The sequence below is a fragment of the Channa argus genome, chromosome 7 (genome assembly GCF_033026475.1).
Source record: "Channa argus isolate prfri chromosome 7, Channa argus male v1.0, whole genome shotgun sequence".
Classification (NCBI taxonomy): Eukaryota; Metazoa; Chordata; class Actinopteri; order Anabantiformes; family Channidae; genus Channa; species Channa argus.
In genome coordinates, this window is record NC_090203.1 from 5,073,839 (window position 1) to 5,096,159 (window position 22,321).

Genomic DNA, 22,321 nt, shown 5'->3' on the forward strand with positions numbered 1-22,321 from the left:
TGCAAGGTTGAGCAGGCAGCTTAACTTAAGGCAGCATCGAAACTTGTATGTGTATGTGTGTGCATGTGTTATTGAGCTTGTGTCAGATAGTGGCAGAGCACAACATATCTCCTTGTAAGCCATGTCCAATAATAGCAAAAAAGAAATAGAGGGACTGAAGCAGAAACAAACAATAAAACTGTCACAAATCAGGCTGTCACACGAGATAAAAGCAGACCGGTATAACCGAGCAGGCAGCTAGTTATTGAGAGCACAATGGGTTATGAAAAGGAGAGTGAGAGTGAGCGTGAGAAACAGGAAGACCACTCAGAAACGAATCTGCATTTCCTGCCATGATTAATCTGTCAGCACCAGTACTTGTGTCGTGAGAGGGATAATCTGCACCTGAGTGTGACATGTGCATAGGATGGAGGATTACGTTTGGGGAGATGGGCAAAAGAGCAGGAAAACCTCTTCCTCAGAGCAGAAATCTGCATCTTTGCAGCATGTGATCTGTTTTCCTGCCCCCGTTCAAACAAAATGACACTGACAGATGACAGCAGCAAAGACTTTGGGCCACGAATGTGAGCCCATATTCCGTCAGGTGTAAGATAAGCGTGTGAAGCATGAGTGGCGGCCTGCAATCATCTGACTATCTCCATGGAAGGTCAGAAAACGCGTGGGTCACTCAATGTTATCTGGGAGTTTTGCGGCAACAATAAATCACGAAAATTCTGTCAGTTTTTGTAAAATTGATTCCAAATGTTATGATGTTGACAAGCAAGTGTGAAAACTTCTACTCGTATTTCATTTCCCATTCTTATGTCATGGAATAATTTCTAAATTATGATTTGATGTTCTTTCTTTTTCTCTCTCTGTTGTCTTCTAGTGATGGGAGTCTGTCTACCAAACAGATTGTTTTCCTGCAAAGACCCGTCTTGAACCGAAAGAGTCGGGAATCCAAGGTAAATAGTCTTCTTTTCTTCTTTATATTTCTTGGTTAGTGTTGGTTAGAGTCCCGCCAGTTGGTCCGTCACCTTCTTGCCAAACAACCAACATCACCTTTGCCACCTCGGCTTCCACAGCTGTTTTTGTTTTAAATAGAAAAACACACACAGCACTGAACAAATTTGAAGAAACCGTCGTCTATTTGAGGTATCGGGGATCCTTCAGCGACAGAAAAATGTTTGGTTTGTGGAAGCCGGCTGCTAATGCTTTCTTTGTGACCCTGAATAGTGGTGATAACCTCTAAAGCTAACCTTTGTCCACAGTGGAATGAATCCACGTTGATGCCTTCTATGACCTGAATTTAAACTGCCATCCCAACAACAAATTTAATAAGCCCTACAGCCCCAAGAATTGCTAGCGTTAACAAGATTTCTATTTTCTCAGTTTATCTCTGTTTCCTATAGCCCTGCAGTGCATAGAACCCTGCAGACGCTGTTCAAGTAATTGTAGGACATATTGCATTGGACTGCAATACATTTTGGCCTGTTTGTTTGGTCGGACTAAAGGCCTTGAGGCCACTAATAACTCCACTCAAAATGGCCCCAATTTCCTTCTCTGCATCAATAAGACTCATTTGAATTAGCTAGTTATCCCAGTGCAATATTAGATCCACTGTGATCCATTCTTAATTAAGTCTGTGTGTAATGCTCTGTGCCCGAAAGCCTGTTTAAAAAGGTTACAATGGTTACAATGCATTCCACTCACATTCTCATGCTAATTTTTCAGAAACTGATCTTCAAAACGCGGAACAAGTCCAACAAGAACTGCATCAAAGACACAGCAAAAAACAAGAAGAAGAAGAAAAACAAAACTGATGGAGAAGATCCCAAGATACTTGACGACAGAGAAAAGGTTGAGAAAGAGGCTGACGAGAGCAAGGATGAAAGAGTGAATCCGACAGAGTCTGTGAGAGAAAATGAGGCACCAGAAGTGAGGGAAGTGAGGTGTGAGAAAGATAGAAAGATTGATGATGGGATTGAAATCAGCATAGAAACTGTCAAGAAAAAAGATGGAGGAGCCGAGACAAAAGACAAAGGAGCAGAAAATGGCACAAAGGAAGAAAAAATAACAGTGGGTGGAGAGGGATCAAACGAAAACGGAGAAGTCCAGGAAGGGGCAGAAGCCGTAGCGACAGAGAGCAAGACCAAAGAAAAGGAGGACCAGGACGGGACAGTAGTTGAAGCTGTGATTGAAAACGGGGTCGAGACAGATGAAGAGAAACGTGAGGGTAAAGAAAGCGCAACCAAACACGAGCCAGAAGAAGCAGAAGGTGTGGAGGTCATCTCCAAGGCAGTCGTGGCAGATTCACAGGCGACTAATCCAAACCCAGAGGCGACTCTAGAGTAGCCCCATTTAGTCGTAGGTCAAGGTTTTCTCCCACCCTACCTCTCAAATTCCCCAAATTAAGAACTGGTTAACAGTGCTGTCCCTGATCCAAATTACCAGTGACTGCATTGTTGCAGCATTGTCCAAGCCATCTTTCATAGATGATCTCCCCACAGCTTGCCACAGAGTAGCTACAGAATGATTTCATATAACTGCAGACATCACTCCTACTGTATAACCACACATACTGAATGTATCTGAAACAGGGATTAATAGTCAATGTGGAGTCACTGGAATAACTTGATGAGGAGCAACAGAGGGCTCAATATCTAGAATAATGCCTTGAGCAGAAAGGGCAACTTTTCTTTTGTTTTGTTTTGTGTTGTTTTTTTTTTCTTTTTTTTTTACTTAAGAATATTGAGCAACAATCAAAAGACCAGGTTACATCGGCATTTAAAAGCGCAGTTCCAGATCTTTGGAGTTCTTCTTGAGGGCACAACAAATATGTAGGAATTTTAAGAGTCTAGAGGCCGAGGTTTCAACAACTCTTATCTAAACAGTCAAAACCTGCCAAACCTGAAGACCAATGGTTTGCACGCAGTTATCAGGTCGGCGTAAATGGTAACCAATAAACTGTGAGCTTATTATACCTGTTCCTTACTAAGCCCGATTGTCATAGCAACCTTCTTTTCAAAGGAAATGATGCACAATCCTAAAAACAGATAAAAGCTCAATAAAGAGGAACTAGAGAAACGCTAGCAGAGCTTTCTGCACTGAATAGCACTGATATGTCAATCACAGTGGTTTACCAACCATACATTTCACTCTGCTACAGGGATAGAATAGTGGGCCGTTGAGTGTGTCCAGGCCTTTAGGGGGGTAAAAAGTGCTACATCATTATTGTTAACACCGAGTTTGACATTTCCTTGCAGCCTATGCGATTAGGCTTTGAACCACCTAAGAAACAGCAGTGCTGTTGTTCTAGAAAGGAATTTGCCCACCACCAGTTCGAATAGGGACGATAGAACAATTGTGAGCTCTCGGTGTCTTATCAGGTTTATTGAAACGTACTGTAGCACCTGTTTAAAAAAAAAAAAAAAAAGGTACTTTTACCTGACTGTGGAGCAGCTTCTGCAGCTCAGACGCTGACAAGACACAGGCCTCATCCATACGAATGACAAGGCAAAGAGAAAAGTGTCCGTCGTGATCACAGAGTGCATCGCCGCTTCCCGTTCAGTTGTTCTGTTTGCTTTAGTGAGTTGCGAGGTGGTGGGAACACTGGTCAAGGTGATTGTAAAGGCATTTGTTGCGACAGGCAATCCGAAGTAGGCTGAAGAGATAATTGTTTACGCTGAGCTCTAAGCCGTCAAGTGCTCCAAAGAGAGCTGATAATCACTCTTTGGTGCGGTGTGCTGAGCTCACCTTGCATACAGAATGTCAGAACACATATGTAGACGCACCTGTTTAGCTTTTTTTCACGCAGGAGTGAAGATTTTGTTTCTACAGAAAGCTGCATTTTTACTTACAGCCCATTTCTCGCGAATGGCCACAAACAATGCACTTACGGGGCTGGAAACAACGCAAAGCTGTGTGGTCTGGACCGAAGCTTGTTGTTTACTGAGACCAAAACTGAAAATTGAGAGGGAGAAACTGAGACAAAGAAAGCAGTCGAGAAGGAAAGAGAACAACCACGGGACGTAGAACAGTCGAATAAATAGGTTCATTTAAAGTAACTGTCTTTTGCTTCTCACATTCCCCGTTGAGATGTCCTTCATTATTTTACCTCCAGCTCTTTAAGCACCTCTTACCAGACATAATTTCTGACAATAACCAAGTCGTAAGGTGCCGTTTCGTGGCATTGTGTAGCGTTCCATCCAAAATGGGCAACCGAGGGGGAGGGAGGTGCTGACGCTCCTGGTGGAGCACTCATTAGCTCGCTAATGGATTTTGTCAGTGGGGTATCTGTCAGGAATCATGCATTTATAATGGAGGTCACTATGGGTGGGGGTCGGGTGGGGTGGGGTGGTGGGTGTGGGGGGGTATTGACAGCAAAACACCTCAACATGTCAAGCAAACAGCCTTCAGATTAAAGGTGATGTCACGTGTGGAATCGTTTGCACTGAGGAGAAATTGTTTGTGTTCAAAATGCTAAAACATTGTAAAGTAATTACACACACGCGCACACTTCATCTTAAAGTGTGTCTCTATTGAAATGTTGGCAATCGGTTAATCAAGAACATAAACTACCTGCTGTTATGAACAGCCTGTAATTCGTAATGATTTGGGTTGTGTGTTTAATGAGTATAGGTGACACATCGGTCAGGAGAAACGTCTCCTTCTGCAGACGAAGGTCTTCATTTCCACAAAAGTGAGACTGATTGCCGAATAAGTGCTCTCTTTTTAGGGGCGGACTGATCCCCCCGCCGCTAAGATTTTGTTCTTTTCAATGTAAAATGGCAAATGTATTTGTGTAGAGTAGAATATAAAACTAACTGTGACCAGTTTAGCCTTATAACTATACTGTACATGGCCCACAATCTGCTATTAGAAATGTCTTTTAGAGGCACAATGGTGATTTAAGTGTTATATGTTTGTTATAGTCATACTGGAAAGTTTTGCTGCAGTCAGTGTTGGTATTTCGAAGCTGTTGTTTCCCTGTTTTATTACTGGAATTCACAGTGAGGGGATTAAAAAAAAAAACGACGTGTTTGTTTATATGAAGGTTATACATTTGGGATTTATTTTTCAGATGTTTTGAACTTTTTTTTGTTTGTTTGTAACTGTGGGATTCGTGTTGCCTCTGCTGTTCCACTAAAATGTTTTTCTGACTGACGCTTCAAGCTACCTCCCAAGGGCTGTTGTTGGTTTTAAACTGAGGGGGTCGCCGCATGTGTGACCCCCTGAAACATATGCTCCTTGTCCTCTTGCCCTCCACTATGACGAAGCCCAGACCTGTGTGCCGGAGGTCACTGCTAATGGCAGGGAAGGTCAAGGGTCACGTTTTGAGCCACAATGGATTTTCCACAGCTGTACACAGGAATTTGCAAGAGCACATGACAAGTAACCACTCTGATATAAAATTAGGATATGAAGTCATAACATGATATTCTCTGTGATGTTTTCCCCCTTTTTTGTTTATTTCATTCTCTCAGCTGCTTTTAGCTTTTGCTTCTTCGAGCTTTAATAAGCACTTATTGTATTCAAGAAATATTTTATGCTGCCTCTCGCATCAGAGCCGCTCGGGCACAAATAACACTCAGCTGTCACTTTCAGACATTTGTCAGAATAATACAAATATAAATTATAAAAGACAGCTTCTGATAGCTGATGTGCTCGTTATAAATATTTGAGAATCTTTCCTACTAAATCCTGGTCAACTTATGTCATTAGATTTAATCAATTTCTTTATTCCCCCCAGTGTCAAAATAACCATTTTAACTCCCACCTCTTTTTCATTAATATGAATTTATTTCACTATTTTATTCACCTGCCTTTCTCTCTTTTTGTTGTTGTTGTTATTTAATTGGAAACTGTGACATTTATTCCATCCTTTCCTGTGAACACACTTTATCTAACAGAGCAGTGTTTAGAAAATCCTTCACATGTTGATACTGTGTTTTTTTTCTTGTTTTGTTTTTTTGGACTCCCGCATTCCAGTCAAACATGGATGTTCATAACCTTGACAAAAGTTACAACCGGCCGTATATCCGCCCATCATACCTGAGGCCGCGGCCTTCAGAGCTCCAGCTCGCCCTGATAAGAGCTGACTGGTTGCTGTGCAGTCTAACCTCTGACATGGGTACACTCCAGGGACGGTGGGTAATTGTGATTTTGTTTTTTCCCTGTCTGGTATCACACAAAAAAAGAAAAAGAAAGAAAGAAAACACAGACATGGAGAAAGCGAGGCAGGATCTGACATTCATCAGTTAAATGATACTGAACCGTGTTAACTTAGCCTTCCGTGAAAAGAAGGAGACCTTTGACTAATGTTAGGCTTAAATATACATTTGCACTCTTCTCTACCTATTCATGTAAAACAAAAGGGTGAAATACAGTTTCCTGTCCCTGTATCAGCATAATTGTCTCTTAGCCTCAGTAGTGGCGCTGGTGCAATTGTTCTTGGTAACGCTGTAAAAATAAAATGTAACGGTTCGTTTCCTGTGTGCAACTATGATTTGAAATGGGCAGAGTAGAAATGGCAAAACATGATACAGTAGGATGCCATGTTTTGTTTTTTTTGTTTTTCCTGTGTTGTCACTTAAGGCTGCTCACAGCCTCTGGAAGACATTGTCTCCTTTTTATGTTGTCCGCTGTTAGTTTTTTGTCACCGCTGGCTGCCATCCTGAATGTTGAGCATCTTTGATCGTTTGCCGTTGTCACTTGAATAGCAGTATTTGCTCTCAAGGAAGAAAAAGTATTCTTTATCTTTGCTATCCCGAGTATGTCTACGTTCCTATTGTTCATTGACATCTGTACAATTTGTATATTATAAAATGATTTATATTTAATGTGTCTGTGTGTCCTTGCTTCTTTTTTTATGTGTGTAAATGGTCTTAAACAAATAATGGATTAACACAATACTTTCTGATTAACTGTCTGTTCAGTTGAAACGTGTAAGACAATGATACTGACTGGCCAGTATGAACAGTAGTAATCATTATAGCAAGCAAGACTTTTTTTTGCTGCACATTTAAAGTGTGTTAGTGTTGTTTTAAAGCAGGACTCAGAGACTTGAAGCCCCCAAATAAACAGAATACACAGACATACTGTACCTTTTCAGCCATAGGCCTAGTTTATGGCGCGACATAAACTGTGACATATGTATGCTGGTATGAGATATATATCAAAGTATCAAATATGGAAGAGAAATGAACTGAACAGGAGACATCATAGATTTCCCTAAATGTCGCTTTATTTGCTAAAATTGTGAATAAAACCTTTTTAAATCAGAATGCAAACCATGCAAAACAAACATTATCTGCACTTGTAATCGACATTTAAAGATTTTACATTCCCTTTGTGTCTCCAAGTGGAGCTGGCAACTTAACCGCATTTCGAGTCAAGATGCACAAGACGAGGGATCACGAGTCAGTTTGAGCACTACAGCCCTGCTTGCAGCCCTGAGAAGCAGAAGGCTGCCCCTCGTCCGGTGCTCCAGATGGCTCTGTGTCATTAACCAGCAGAAACAAGTTCTTAGAAATGTGCCGGTACTGGCTACAAGGACAGTCCATGCTGCCTCTGAAAGGGGAAATTACAACTTCAGTCCAGTGAGCATGGTGGAAAAGAAGCAGACTGCTGCAGGGAAATGAGAATCATAGACCCGGACCGCTCTATTTTTTTTTTTTTTTTTTTTTTTTTTAAATGTGCTCCATTCGGTTATTACCTTCATTTCTGTGGGAACCTTATAGAATAGATCAAGTTTACAGTTATTGCACTCTAACATCGCAACAATACCATTCATTTCACCCTTATATCAAAACAATGCAATTCAGCCCCAAAACTGTCTTCATGCATCAATATTTCACACAGAAAAGCCAAGCCAGCAGACATCGTAATAACCCTAAGGTGTTTATGAACTGAACTATATTTACAGTTGAGTCAACACAGCCAGTATGATCTAGGCTTTAATTTATGAGCTTGGAGCCAAGGGGAGTGGAAGGTCATTAGGAGGAAGGCTTTGCCTTCAACCAAAACCACAAACACCATATCCATCCTGTTCACTGCAGGGGGCATTAATGGCTCTCGAGGCCGACTGGGGGCCACTGTCGAGCCGCTAAGCTGGTCAAAAACCCATTGAGCCTGTGGTTTGGATATTAAACTTATGACCTGGGGTGTTACGGCCCGTAGGTTCCACCATAGGATTTAAAGGTAATGCTATACCCAACTTGCTGAGGGCAGCAAGTTTGGAATAATGAAGTTCTTTTGTTTTAATGATTGCAGTGCAGGATGCTGTGCAGGTTGAGGTTCAGGTTGATTCAATGCAAATTTTAGGCCTTTGTGCCCAGAGGGCTCCTGGGCTGCAGTAGGAGGTGAAGCCGAGTGTTGAACATTATTGAATTGATTGATCTAGAATTCACTACACTCATAAAGTCACTCTAGGGTGTTTATATTGGATGTGCCGAGCCATAAAAGTAACTTGCTCTGGTGAGATGTGAGTTAGGGCCCCACTTGACGCAGCACTGCCATCCAGTGTCTCATGCGCAGTGACGCTTCAAAACACCCAAGAATCCAATTGCTCCTCTTGGGTCTAGTTCTGAAATAGATTTTTCCTCAATAGCGGTGAAAAAAGTTATGTACATGTACACTACTGTATTTATTTTAAGATCCAGGTACTTTTGATGTCATGCTACTTCATACTTCATCCCATTTACATTCAAGATTGAATAACTTTATTGATCCCACAGGGACATTGTGTTGCCTTGTTACAGCTGCTCTCTGCATGAAAGTTGAAAGAAAGGAGAAGAACTTCCGACAAACCAAGAAAATAAACAAATACAAGCTACTGATCAAAAAAGTAAAAATAAAGAGTAGTAGGCCTCTTTACCATTTGACCACATCATGTCCAGTGTCTTCTCCCCCCTTCTCTGACAATCCCCATACCGTGTGAAGGTGGGGAGGGTCTTGGAGAGAGTTGCATGATTAAAGTCACCTGAGATCATAAAAAGGGCGTCAGGATGTCGGGTATGGACACAGGCTGCGACCGAGTGTATGACGTCACATGCCCCAGAGGGAGGAATTTAGACGTCGATCAATATGGCGTGTGAGAAGTCTCTGGGCATTTAGTAAGGACGGAGGCCCACCGCCAACAGTTCAATGTCCAGGCAACAGACTCTTTCACAGTATCGTGACCAGTTTGACACCACCTGTCGTTGATGTAGAGGACCAGGCCCCCTCTTTTCCTCTGTCCTCTCTCCTCTGATACGCGTGCACTGTACTGATGCATGTGTCGGACATACTGTCCTGCCGCCATGTCTCTGTGAAACACATTACGCTACACTCTTGAGATATTTTCCTTCCTCACCAGTTCAGTCAACTCGCCCCCCCTGTTCCCCAAAGACCCCACGTTGCCCATAATCAGAGATGGGAGATGCGGCTTGAATCTCCCCTTTCGTCTGTTTTCTTTTCCACCCCTCCGCTTTTTAGCAGCTCTGCTGTTTTCCTTCTTATTTCGTCCTGGATGTTTAAATCCCCGGTGCCGGTCCGCTGCAGCCCGATCAGCTGTTCCCGACTGTAAACAAACGAGCGGCTCCAGTTTCATCCAGCTGTTGCGCGCTGGTCACAGTTTGCAGGAGAAAAAGTTAATAAAGATAAAGATGATAAAAACAATGATAAAAACTCCTCCGACCGCATGGTCAGAGAGCCTTCAGTAAAACTGGATACTTTACTTTTTTCCTCTGAAAATAGGAAAAAAGGAGAAGAATACATTGTAAGAAAAGGAGAGCAGCTGCAACAGGCTGCGGCTCGGCCCGCGCCTGCGCAGTATAAGTAACCTAATAATTTCATAATCATTATTTATTTATTGCACCAGTAATTATTATAGTATTGCATAATGATCACGATGATAATGATGACAACTCAAGAAAAAAAAAAACCTCCCTCATTATAGGGTCAAGGAGGTCACCCCCCCACACACACACACGCACACACACACACACACTCGCCGCCCTCCTCCGGTATGATATTAGCATATCCATATTCCAAGCAGAAAAACTCGTGCATTTGAGCATCTAACTCCAAGAAGTACACTTTGAGCTTGGATATAAGGGCAGTGTGAGTGTATTCATTACCATAACAGTGAGACCCTCTGTATCTAGAATCATTTCGCCTTGACTTGCAAAAGCGTCCAAAAACCATTACTGCAGGGTTTGATAACAAAACTTCCTTGCCCCAACCCTCCGTTCACTCTCGGTATTAGCAGATTAACTACTCACCGATTAATTAACACAATTACCTCTGTGTGTGCCAATCGGTGTCTTATCAACCTTTGTCAGGCCTTAAACTGTAAATTAATTAACAGCGCTCTCTTGTCATTTCTTAATTACCTTAGTTCCAGCGGGGATCGCTGAAAAATGCCTGTGTCAGCGGCTCCGTTTCCTGCTCACTCTTATTATGACTTTGCTGAGAGCTCGTTGGTTCATAGGATGTGAAAACGTGGTGCACTCGCGCTGATGACAGGTGAGTTAGGGGGGTCGTGATATTAAAAGCAGCTTTAAAGAAGCAGCGCTCCCTAATCTTTTTGTTTTTGCTGCTGAAAGTGACACTTGACTTTGCTTTGAGAGCTGGATGTTTCGGCAAATAACTGTCAGTTTACTGCTGGAAACCTTGATCTTCGTACATATTTGCATTTATAAAAAGGAAGGAACTGAAACTGCACAAATCTCTCTTCAGGTTCTGGCAAAGCATTACAATGACAGCAGCGGTTATTAGAACTCTTTTATTAATTGTCATGTTTGAGATCAGGCTGCAGGAGATGCAGGGGATCATAGAGTCTATGTAAACCATCCATATTTTCTGTGAATGGACATTTTTAACCAAATATTAAGTCCATGCCAGGGGCCTCCAACACAGGGTTACTGCTGCAGCAGAACTTGATGTTATTGACAGCTGTGTCGTCACCAAACAAACCCTGATGGGGCTCCACGCGAATCTGGAAGGAGCTGAGCACGCCAGTGGGGCAGTACTGAGGCTGGGACCAGTCACCAAAGCTGAACAGGAGAAAAGCAAATAACACCAGTGAGTCAAGAGGAACAAAAAAAGATGAAAAGAACCAGATGTGGTTTGGAAACACTGGAGCCAAGACAAGACATTTCAACATCTGAACAGGTAATTTCCAGTCCTGGCAGAAGCTGGGCTTTAATTTCCCCTCTGAACCTCACGGGGGAACTGCCAGTATGCAGCTTTCTTCTGCTTTTTGTTTTCTGATTTTTAGTTATAACCTTTATGGCACAGCCAGGTAAGTCCCACTGAGATCCAGGATCTTTTTCACAAGATAGATCTGAGCTGCAGTAAAAACATTTCAGTGTAAGTGGAGTCATTGATATGACCAGAATAAGATTTCCGCCTCCTGGATACATATGGAGGGTTTTCAGCTAGTGGTCCATGGCCCATTCGTGATCCCTGACCATGCAAACAACTATTTTTTTTCCTTTTTATATCAGGCTAAATAACATTTTGTCCATGATTAAATTTATTGCAAATATATCCATCCATTATCTGTAACCGCTTATTCGATTTGGGTCGCAGAGGGGCTATAGATATCCCAGATATCATAGGGCAACAGATCGCGTGTCAACCTCAGGGCCAACACAGAGAGACATGTGCAGGCAGACAACCATTCACACTCACTTTCATATAAACAGGGTCTCTGCAATGCATCAATTCATCTTTTACCAAATATGAAATTAAGACAAATTCTCCCTCAGTATTTGCAAGTATAGGAGATTTAAAAAGCATTTTTTAATGCACTGTTGACAAAACAGTACATGCAAATGTACAAAGTCTAGTTCAGTACCATCATTTGAAGCACAACAAGAAGATCCATCATAAAGAGCTGTTTGAAGACTTTAAGACTTGGCTTTAATTTGCTTCTGTTCTACTGAGCATGGAGGATAAAGACTTTCGTACAAATCTGGGAAACTGTCTGCCAATTTTCAGAGGATCCTTTTCAGCTCTTCATTGCTTCAGGGGGTTTCGTCTCTCTACCTTCAACTTTAAAAAGTGTGTGATTTTCACACTGTGTTTGGATTCTTGGTCATATTGAACAAACGTCTCTCTTGCCAAACTTTTGCATCCTGGGAGTCACAGTAGTTATACACAGTTGTATGTTCGATAGCACCGTGATGCGGTTAGCTTACAATCCAGTCCCCCTTGATTGGCGAACTTTTCTCCGATCAGGGGACCACTCCCGAAAGGCATTTTCTAAGCCCTCTCGCTGATCAGCGGACCACCCCTGAGAGACGCAATTTAATTTAATTTGCTGTGTACTGTGTTGGTGTTTTTCAAACATACTGAATGAAAAGTATTTTTTTTTATTCACCACTGACAACATAAAAACAGCTTTCAAAAATCAGTATCTTTAACTTTATGTTTTGTTCCACATTTTGTTCCACCTCTGATCCATATATTGTTGATGTTTTTTTTAAAAAAATTTGCTTTAAAAGGGAACTGAGTGAATAATCAAACGACTTCGGAAACCTGCTTTTGGAATTGCCCCAAGATATAAAATAACTCTCACTTCATGTTACATATTGTATTCATTGTTGCATATTTCTTCTGCCATCACCCAGAGGAACATGCTGCTGGACGCCTTTTACATTTCGTGAGCAGAACAGTGTCTCCAGTTACAACAATGCTATATACCGTGTATTTTCTTTGCTAACACTTCTTAAAGAAGACGGATGAGCTTTAAAGCTAATATGAAGAAATACTGTTATATTATATTTTTTCCAGATAGACATTTGGCATGTTTTGGCGTGTGCATTTATTCGGGGTGGGCATGGCTCAGGGTTATGGCAGCTACTGTATGTATTGTAAATAGCTGTTAAGACAGATGCACATCAGAAAGTATTCACAAACCTCCTTTTTATTCATCAAAGCAGAACATTAAATAATTACTGCCTACATCATGTTGCCACAGTTGGCCTATCCATCAACAGCAGAGCCATGGTCATGGTGAAAATGTCAATTATGCAATTGTTAAAAATAAGTCTAATTGCAAATTCATTTTTTATGTATTTTCTGGTACTTTGACATTGAAATGTATTATTTGTTATTACTATTTAGATTCACTCATAAAACATTTCTTGAGTGTTTTTCTCTTTATGCAACATAGCAATTTTTTCAAATGTCAAATATATAATTTTTTTTTCCTAAGTTTTTGTTAAAAGCTTTAAACAATCTTGTCTTAACAACAAAATATACAAATATTTTAAGATAAACTCTAATTCATAGGTTTAGGTTTTGGGAAAAAATTTTTCATTTCCCATCTGTCAATGCAGTGGTTATCTTAAGGGCATAATTATAATGTAATATTTTATAGTGTACTGTATGTTCTGCTGATTTTAGTCATAATATGTACTAGTAGATATATCTCTACATAATATAATTGTGTGTGTGTGTGTTTAAAACTAAAACAATGTGTACACTTGTTCCTCTGTACGATACAGACTGTAAGGCTAAACTCTTCTCTTATTATTTATTTCCTTCCTCACGTACTAATTAGCTTTGTTCTTCCATCCTTCCCTTCCTTAATTTCAACTTCTCTTTTGTCTGTCTTTCCATTAGTCCTTTTTTATATCAACTGTTCAGTTTTTTGTTTCTTCTGTATTTATGTTTTGTTCTATTATTTTCAGCTTTGGATGCATTTGTCAAACACTCCGGTGTAAAATTCTCATTCATTGTCTGCTCTTTTAATGTCAGCTTCTTGCTTGTTAACTTTTTAGTTTTTGTGAATTCAACTTTTACTCCAACTGTTTTTGCTCGTTTCTTCCCTTCTACTTTTATCCTAATACACGGAAACATACATACATAAGAGTAAATATTTTACACCTTCATTTCAAAATTGTATGGTTAGATGCCACAACATGTGGGTGTGGGTTACGGCATGTTGGGAGAAATTGGAGCTACAGTTCAGCAGACCACGACCAGGCACTGTTACTTTATGTATTTAAAGTTTAGGAGGAGTATCTAGTGCCATGTCAGTGGGGCAGTTCCATATTTAAACAACAGCATGTAACCTTCCCACGATGCCATTATCTCCCAATGTAGGTCAAGTGAGAAGGATTTTAATTTAGTGGACTGAAGGATTTGGGGAGTTTTGAGGAAAGCTGAGGGGGTCACTTTTATACCTTTAATGGCAATTGTCAAAGTCAAACCTGAAGCCTGAAAAGACAATGGTATGAAAGCCAGTGATCAGTTTTAGCAGGTCACCATAGGTAACATAATTATGGAACCATAATTTCAAATTTTGCTTCCATAATACAGACACTGACTTCAACACACCTCTGTTTCTACCAAATGCAAACTTTGCTGCAGCTGCAATAAAAGCAGTACATACAATCCTAAAGTCTTGTTTGATACGACTAAAAATATTGTCCCAAGTGCATATAGTATACTCATGTCCACAGGCTGACTGTCAGTAAAGTGCAGGACATCAGGGACACTATTTGTCCTTCTTCGCACACCTATACCAGGTTTTATCATCTACGCAATATTTCTCAAATGAGGAAAATGTTGTCCATTGAAGATTTACGGATAATCATACATGCTTTTATCTTGTCTCCTTTGGACTATTGTAATTCACCCTTAACTTGTCTTAACAAACGTGTTATAAATCGCTATCAGATTGTTCAAAACTCAGCAGCGAGGCATTTAACAGGAACCAGATCACACCGGTTTAATATTCCCTTCACTGGTTACCAATCAAATATAGAATTGATTTTAATATTCTGGTGCTCACTTATAGAGCCCTTCGAGGCCAAGCTCCTCAGTACATCTCTGACCTGTTGACCCCTTATAGCTCAACTAGAATATTCAGGTCATCGGGTCAAAATCTGCTTGTGGTCCCTAAAAGCCATTTTGAAACTCTGGGGATCTTTGTTCTCAGTCAGTGGCTCCCAGACGCCCTGCCACTGTCTCTGCATGTGGGCGATTCTGCTGATTCTTTTAAAAAGTAACCGAAGACCCTTTTCTCCAGATTAGCTTTTAGCTGACTGGGCTCTTATAGTTGCATCTTTCTTGTAGTTGTGGTTTAATCTAGATTTGAAGTTTTATTGTCCACATTTTCTCTTTTTTTACATTTTGCAAAGCCCTTTGTGCTTTTACCTGTGAAAGGTGTTATATAAATAAATATGATTTACTTATTTACTTACTAGATTAGACTAGACTGCAAAGGATGGATTTTTACTTCTTCCCCTTTTTTTATGATGATTATACGCAGTTAAAAATTGTAGACATGTATTTGACAGTTCTGATATTAAAATAGTACTTTAAAAACTTTTAGATCCAACCCTTGAGCAGATTATTGCTACAAACCTTGATCTTAATACATATTTACATTTCTAAAAAGGTAGAGACTGAAACTGCACAAGACATTTCAGGTTCTGGTGAAGCAATACAATGACAGCAGCAGTTCCTGGGACTCTTTTATTAATTGTCATCTTTGAATTCAGGCGGCTGGAGATGCAGGGGATCAAGCTTCTCACCTGATGATCACTGTAGAAAAAAAACAAAATACATACAGTAAATGAACAGCAGTTGATGATGCAGTGTATCAACCCCAATCAGACATAACATTATGACCAGCTGTGCAATTTAATGCAATTCAATACATGAATTCTACTTTTTCAGGGTTACAATTTCTCATTTTGTTAGGTCAAAACAAAGATAGGAGGCTCTGTGGCGCAATGGACAGCGCAATGGACTTCTAGTTAATCCCTGAAGAGGTGATTCAAAGGTTGTGGGTTCGAGTCCCACCAGAGTCAACCTTTAGGCTTTACCCACAACCAATGTCAGTGAGTGACCACCCCAACTGGATATGATTATTAAAGAGGCAGCAGTAGCGGCACTCTCTATATGTCGAAGTGTCTCTGGCCAAGACACTGAACCGACCAGAGGTAGAAATTGGGGAGGGTTGTGTCAGGAAGGACTTCCGCTGTAAAAACTGCCAAATCAACATGCGGACAATGATCCGCTGTGGTGTCCGAAAGGACAAAAAAAAAAAAAAGTTAGGTTGAAACTAAAGTATAAGACAAGGTGTTTCTAATGTTTTGGTCCTAATTGCAAACACTATACATAAAGCCCTTGAAAGCTCCAGAGTTCAATTCCAGCTCCTCCAGTCCACATGTCAAAGTGTCTATGGAAATGATGTTCAATAACAATATCCCTCTTTATTAAAAGCATCTGTTAAATGACTGAATACCTCTTCCACGGCTGTCTGTAGCCAAAAGTTTGGCTTCTTGAGAGAAGACAAAAATCCTGGATTTTCTTAATGAAATCTTGCTGTAGGTTTGGTTAGGATAAGAGTTGGCAAACAAGCTACAATGTTCTCACCAACTGAAATGAACAAAAATTAAAGCCATAGAGTCTATGTAAACCATCCATATTTTCTGTGAATGGACATTTTTAACCAAATATTAACTCTCCATCTTACCTGCTGAGACTTGGCACAGCAATGGAACCGCACATCATTGAGGCTGGAGTCATCCAGGCCGTACTGATATTCCTCCACCTTGGTCTCGATGCCACAGATTCCACCACCGTGACACTCCTGGCTCCAGTGGCCATACTCTCCCCAGTCCATGCCAGGGGCCTCCAACACAGGGTTACTGCTGCAGCGGAACTTGATGTTATTGACAGCTGTGTCGTCACCAAAAAAACCCTGATGGGGCTCCACGCGAATCTGGAAGGAGCTGAGCACGCCAGTGGGGCAGTACTGAGGCTGGGACCAGTCACCAAAGCTGAGCAGGAGAGACGCAAATAACACCAGTGAGTCAAGAGGAACAAAACAAGATGAAAAGAACCAGATGTGGTTTGGAAACACTGGAGCCAATACAAGACATTTCAACATCTGAACAGGTAATTTCCAGTCCTGGCAGAAGCTGGGCTTTAATTTCCCCTCTGAACCTCACGGGGGAACTGCCAGTATGCAGCTTTCTTCTGCTTTTTGTTTTCTGATTTTTAGTTATAACCTTTATGGCACAGCCAGGTAAGTCCCACTGAGATCCAGGATCTCTTTCACAAGATAGATCTGAGCTGCAGTAAAATCATTTCAGTGTAAGTAATTGATATGTCCGACATAAGATTTCCCCCTCCTGAATACACATGAAGGGTTTTCAACTAGTGGTCCATGGCCCATTTGTGATCTATGAAGGCATTGCAGGTGGTCCCTGACCATGCACTTGTTTTATTACATTAAAAAACATTATCAAATGTCAATGTAAGTCTGTCCATTTCCCATCCCCAGCTGTGCGGTGCCGGTCCAAGCCTGGTAGAAATTAGGGAGGGTTGCGTCAGGAAGGGCAAATCCACATGCAGATATTGATCCATGTGGCGACCCTGAACTCATGGGATAAGCCGAAAGGACAAAATAAATAAATAAATTATAAAAAATAAATTTAAAAATAAATATATATCAATTATATATATATATAAAAAAAACAGTCTAAAAAAAATATATAAAATAGTCTAAAAAAATAGTATAAAATAGTCTGTCCATGTTTACGATTAATGCAAATATATAACTTTTAGAAAGGCTCATTTCAAAGTGGTACCACTGTGGGCGACTTACTAGCCAGCGTGGGACTCAATAGTGTACAGGAACCTTCGGTTCCCATCTTTGGCACAGATGAGACGGATCCCATTCAGGGCGGTGTCATCGCTCGCATACTGGTTGGGCTCCACCTGAGGAAACACAACACAGTTCCTACAAAGCACTAAGAGCTCTGGTCTTACCAGGTTTTGATCTCGTGATCGTTTAGTGGATGTGTTTTACTCTGTGCAGAATCATGAGGGCTAGTAAGTAGAACAAGAGACTGTAATCTTTTTATTGTGAATCTCTGATTCAATCTCTGAGAATTGTTGTGAATAGTGGTTAAAATTCAGTTGATAGCACTGCATACTGAGAAAACGCATGAAAACAGACAAAACACAAGCAAATTAAAAAAAAAAACAGCTTCATCAATTTAACAACACAGGCACAGCATTAGGAAACACGCTGCAAATAGCCACAAAACAACCCTGAAACGACTGCAACCCATTTGATTCGATTAAGCCGTTAGCTTTGATCATACTTAAAGCAATTCTGCAGAGAACAAAGTCTTTGTCTAGCTGCGAAAATAAAAGGTCAAATGAGAAATGTATTCTGGATAAAATGAATACATCCATAGTGATTGTTTGCATTGGCAGCACTTGATAAATAAATGTGTCAGACTTTTAATTGAACATTGCTTTTCAATAGTCCCTTTTTTAAAATATGCCTGATGTGTGCATTTCTTGCTTCACTAGATGATGGATTTGGACTTGAAGGACTTGGACTTGATCTCATTAGTTATGAAAGTAAAAATAAGAAAAGTAAATGGACAAATTAAAATTACATGTTTTGTTTTGTTTTTATTTTATTTGTGTTTTATATTGAATAGCATATTTGCAATACACGATGAAGCCAGTGTTTTTACCCGGATACTGAAGCCCACAGCAAAGAACGTGTCAGGACACATCTCTGGCCAGGTCCAGTTTCCAAACGCCTCTCCATTGTTTACAGTCAGCAGCGATCTGTACTGTCGGCCGTTAAAACCCACACCAGCTCGCTGCAGGAAGCTTTTCTCCTCACACAACCCACTGGACATCACAGCCAGCACGACCACAGCGGTGAACAGACTTGCCATGTTGACAGCAGTGAGTCAGCGTTTCACTCTGAAATGCCAACTAACAAGTACCAGGGCTTCGGACTCAAAACCTTTATAGGGTTCCCTCCTGTTTCCAAAATAGACCCCTCGTATCAGCATGAATCATTTACAGAGTGATAGAGGGGCATGGGATTAAACAGCTGGTGACATTGGGGGAAAAAAAAAGAGTCTGGCTCTCTGTAATACATCAGTTCATCTTTCTTATACCAGAGGGAACAAAATTCTTGGTTCCCTTCACGGATGTTTTCCACAACAGCAACACAACCTTCACAGTCGCCAATCGAATTAATCATAACAGCTTCGTTCTAAGATAAAGTCGTCGCTGGTAACGTCATTGCGTTGAAACATTCATTTGGACACAGTGTCATTCGTGTTGTTACACAAATATTTGAAGGCTACGACTTGGCTTTAATTCGCTTCTGTTCTACTGAGCATGGATGATAAAGACAATCTGCAGTTTTTCCTTTTCAGCTTTTCTTTGCTCGAGGGTTTTTGTTGCTCTACTTTAAACTTTGAAAAAGGCTAAAGGAAAATACCTGGTCACATCAGCTTCACACCTTTCCTTGCATGAAAATGTGTGGGATTTTCACACTGTGCTTGGAATCTCAGTCATATTAAAAATGTCTCTCTTGCCAAGCTTTTTCATCCTGGGAGTCAACATTTTGACAAACATAGACAATAGTTTTTCATCTTATGTTCAAAACATGATTATCGTAAGATGGCACAACATGGAAAGTTAAATGTTCCTTATGTGTGTGGGTTGCATGGGGGGAATTAAGTGCTGCCATTCAGCTGATAATTACCAGGCACTATTATTGTAAGTATTTAAATTTTAGTCCACGTTTAAGAGGAGTTTCTAATGCCATGTTGGGGAGGCTGTTCCTCAGTTAAGGAACAGCATGTAACCTTCCCACGATGCCATTATCTCCCACTGTAGGTCAGGTACTGAAACAAGAAAAGACAATGTTGTGAAATTCTGAAACATGACACAAATGCTTAAATAATCCCTTAGTTTTGTTTCTAAATCCACAGCGTAAACTATAAATGTCCATCAAACTACTGCTTATAATGGAATCTTCTGTAAAGAATTTGTTCCATCGGCGTCGACCTTTTGTATGCTAAGACGGGCACTTGAGTAGTTTCCTTTTCCATTATAGTAAATTAAAACTGATAATTCTACATTGCACACACATGGGCAGAGGGTGGAGCTGTCTATTGGCAAGAATCTGGGAATACAATATGTATCAGGATACAGGGGTTATGACTGAAGATATTGTGCTGTGTATATGATACTAAAAGCAATGCAATATACTGAGATGTTTTAATGCCTCTTTTTTAGGAAAACTGTCATAGAGTAAAGAAGACTCCACCATATTCATTACATTTGTATGTAGTCAGAGCAGCACAAAATCTGAACAGCTATCATCAATCTAGTCATCCAGAGTTTAAACATAACACAAAATCAACCACTGTCTACGTCAAAATGTTGCATGTTTACTGTCAAATGGAAACTGCAAGATAAGTTTTCTTTTAAATATTCTTGTTAGTTAAATATTCTTTTAAATATGCAAGGAAGTTTAACATCTAATTAAGCTTTTGAAGGTTTTGATTTTTGGAAATGTTCAAAAAGAAAGAGCCTTTCTCTCACATGATGCTGGACAATTCCGACTCTTCCCACTATGATTTGTGGGAATGCTGCTTTTAAAATATCCAGTATGTAATAATTCTGGGAGTAGATGTTTGGGTTCAGGGACAGAGCAGATTAAGGGCAGGGCCAGAGGTGTTGCCTGGGGTGGCAGTGGTCAGGTTCCACCCCCTGCCGGTATCACAAGGTCGTAGTTAGTTGCTGTAGAACATTCAGCACAAGGACAACTAAGCAAATCTGAAGCATCATAAGTAGAGTCATTAAGTCGTTGTTATCATAAGTAGTCGTTAAAGTTGTTTCATATATTTTGTCACATTAGCACTAGCAGTTTTAACTCCAATTTGGTAAAATGGTAAAAGGTTGCTTATATAGCACTTTTATCCAAAGCGCTTTACAAGTTGATTCCCATTCACACACCGATGGCGGTGGCTGCCATGACCCACCGGGAGCAACTTGGGGTTCAGTGTCTTGCCCAAGGACACTTCGACATGTAGCTGGGAGCGGGGATCGAACCACTGACTCGGTGGTCCATGGACAACTGTCTTACCAACTGAGCTACAGCCGCCCACCTTGTTTATTATTAGTTATGAATGAGTATTTGGAGTTAAAATGGTGGATATGTTATATATGTGACAGTTGTGACACTGAAAAACACCACACTATTAGCCTATTAATATAAAGTTTGAGTTAAAAACCTTTTCCAAATGTGCCACCCTATTCTGAGCCTGTGCCCCAGTCTGACCACCCCACTAAAAAAAATTTACAGGCCAGGAGATGCTGAAACATACACACCGGGGGCAACTGTTGCTGAGGCACAGAGTGCGGGAGGTTTCGAAATTTCCATTCAGATGCAGTTAGTGTTAGATTCCAAAAGCATTTAGGGATGCTTAACCTGTCCCTGACCTTATCTCTGCCTACTAATGTTTACCATACAAATGTCAGGTCCTGGGAGGAGCGAGAATGTCTGAGGCCGAAGGGAATGTGACTTCATGAATAATTTGCCTCGACATCACCATCATTATGCTGCGTTCATGTTCATATTAGAGTCATTGTAGTATGAGCTTTGGACTTCTAAGTAGCGTGCAAGTCAATGCAAAGTGAATTCTTTTGAAAGCTCTAGTACATTATATACAAGAGGGAAGCTTAATGTCCACTCCCCATAGTCAGCTGGCGTAGGTCTGACGGTCCTTTGGAGGCACTGGATTGTAGAAAACAGGGCCAAACTGTTTTCTTTAAGCCATTTAATTAAAGAATGAGGAGAGAAAGATGTTTCCTTTTTCCAATTAAGCCAATGAAGTGGCACTGCTACGTTAACTAAACATGCAAACCATGACTTCCACACCGAATCCGACTCCATGCCGGATCCCCAAGAGCCCGGGTTAACAATGACTGCCATAATCTTTAAAACCAACACACTTCTCAACCCAAGAGATGAACATGTTGTTAAGCTTGTGGTCAAACATGTTCTTCACAGAGAAGACCACACATCTATATGGGGTCATATATCATCTGAAATACATGTCACCTGAAACAGCAAAAGAGGATCATTTAGTACAGAGTTGTGATGCAATATGTTTTATTGCCCTTTTGTTTTATTTAGTTTTCGATTGTTAGAAGAAGCACCATTTCAAAATGTGCAGTTGTTGCCAAGAACTTCTATCCATTTAGTGAACACTAAACCATGTTTGGCACGTTATCATTTGTCAGACAATTCCTGCTGTCAAGTTTTTCAATGTCATATGGGATCAAGAAAGGCTTTACCAGCAAAAGGTATATTTGTTTTTGAACTGCAGCAAAGATGAGATGTATTTTTTATGAATGCAACTTTTCTTTTATAAAAGGAACATGATGGTTTTGTCATTTTTAAAATATCACACAGTGTTTATTTTTTAAACACGACACCGGGCAACAGCAAATAAGTCAGAAACGCACGACGTGATGTTCCTTTCGGCTTATCCCG

The 22,321-nt window shown here is 40.6% G+C and overlaps 2 protein-coding genes and 1 non-coding gene across 4 annotated transcripts in view; 2 read left to right on the top strand and 1 right to left on the bottom strand.

Moving 5' to 3' along the window:
- LOC137131099 (raftlin-like) overlaps positions 1 to 4,314 on the top strand; it is an 82,896-nt gene extending 78,582 nt beyond the window's left edge. For both annotated transcript variants that reach the window (XM_067511926.1, XM_067511927.1), the window contains 2 exons: positions 869 to 944; positions 1,714 to 4,314. In XM_067511926.1, coding sequence (XP_067368027.1) covers positions 869 to 944; positions 1,714 to 2,334 — 697 coding nt within the window. In that variant the 3' untranslated portion in view covers positions 2,335 to 4,314. The remainder of the gene's footprint in view (positions 1 to 868; positions 945 to 1,713) is intronic.
- An 11,128-nt stretch (positions 4,315 to 15,442) lies between these two features.
- On the bottom strand, positions 15,443 to 18,754 carry LOC137131040 (vitelline membrane outer layer protein 1 homolog). The gene is made up of 4 exons (XM_067511818.1): positions 18,486 to 18,754; positions 17,600 to 17,712; positions 16,463 to 16,769; positions 15,443 to 15,525 (listed from the first exon to the last, which is right to left on the bottom strand). Exons 1-4 carry the CDS (start codon positions 18,693 to 18,695, stop codon positions 15,523 to 15,525), a joined length of 633 nt encoding a protein of 210 aa, XP_067367919.1. The 5' UTR covers positions 18,696 to 18,754; the 3' UTR covers positions 15,443 to 15,522.
- On the top strand, positions 15,703 to 15,794 carry trnar-ucu (transfer RNA arginine (anticodon UCU)). The gene is given in 2 exon segments: positions 15,703 to 15,739; positions 15,759 to 15,794. It is a non-coding gene; the product is annotated as a tRNA-Arg (tRNA).
- Positions 18,755 to 22,321: the final 3,567 nt, after the last annotated feature.

Coding starts and splice junctions, on each gene's coding strand:
- LOC137131040 (XM_067511818.1), bottom strand. CDS start 18,695: ATGGCAAGTCTGTTCACCGCTGTGGTCGTGCTGGCTGTGATGTCCAGT. Junction 17,713..18,485: donor CTGTGGGCTTCAGTATCCGG/GTAAAAACACTG, acceptor GTGTTTCCTCAG/GTGGAGCCCAACCAGTATGC. Junction 16,770..17,599: donor ATTGAGTCCCACGCTGGCTA/GTAAGTCGCCCA, acceptor TCTCCTGCTCAG/CTTTGGTGACTGGTCCCAGC.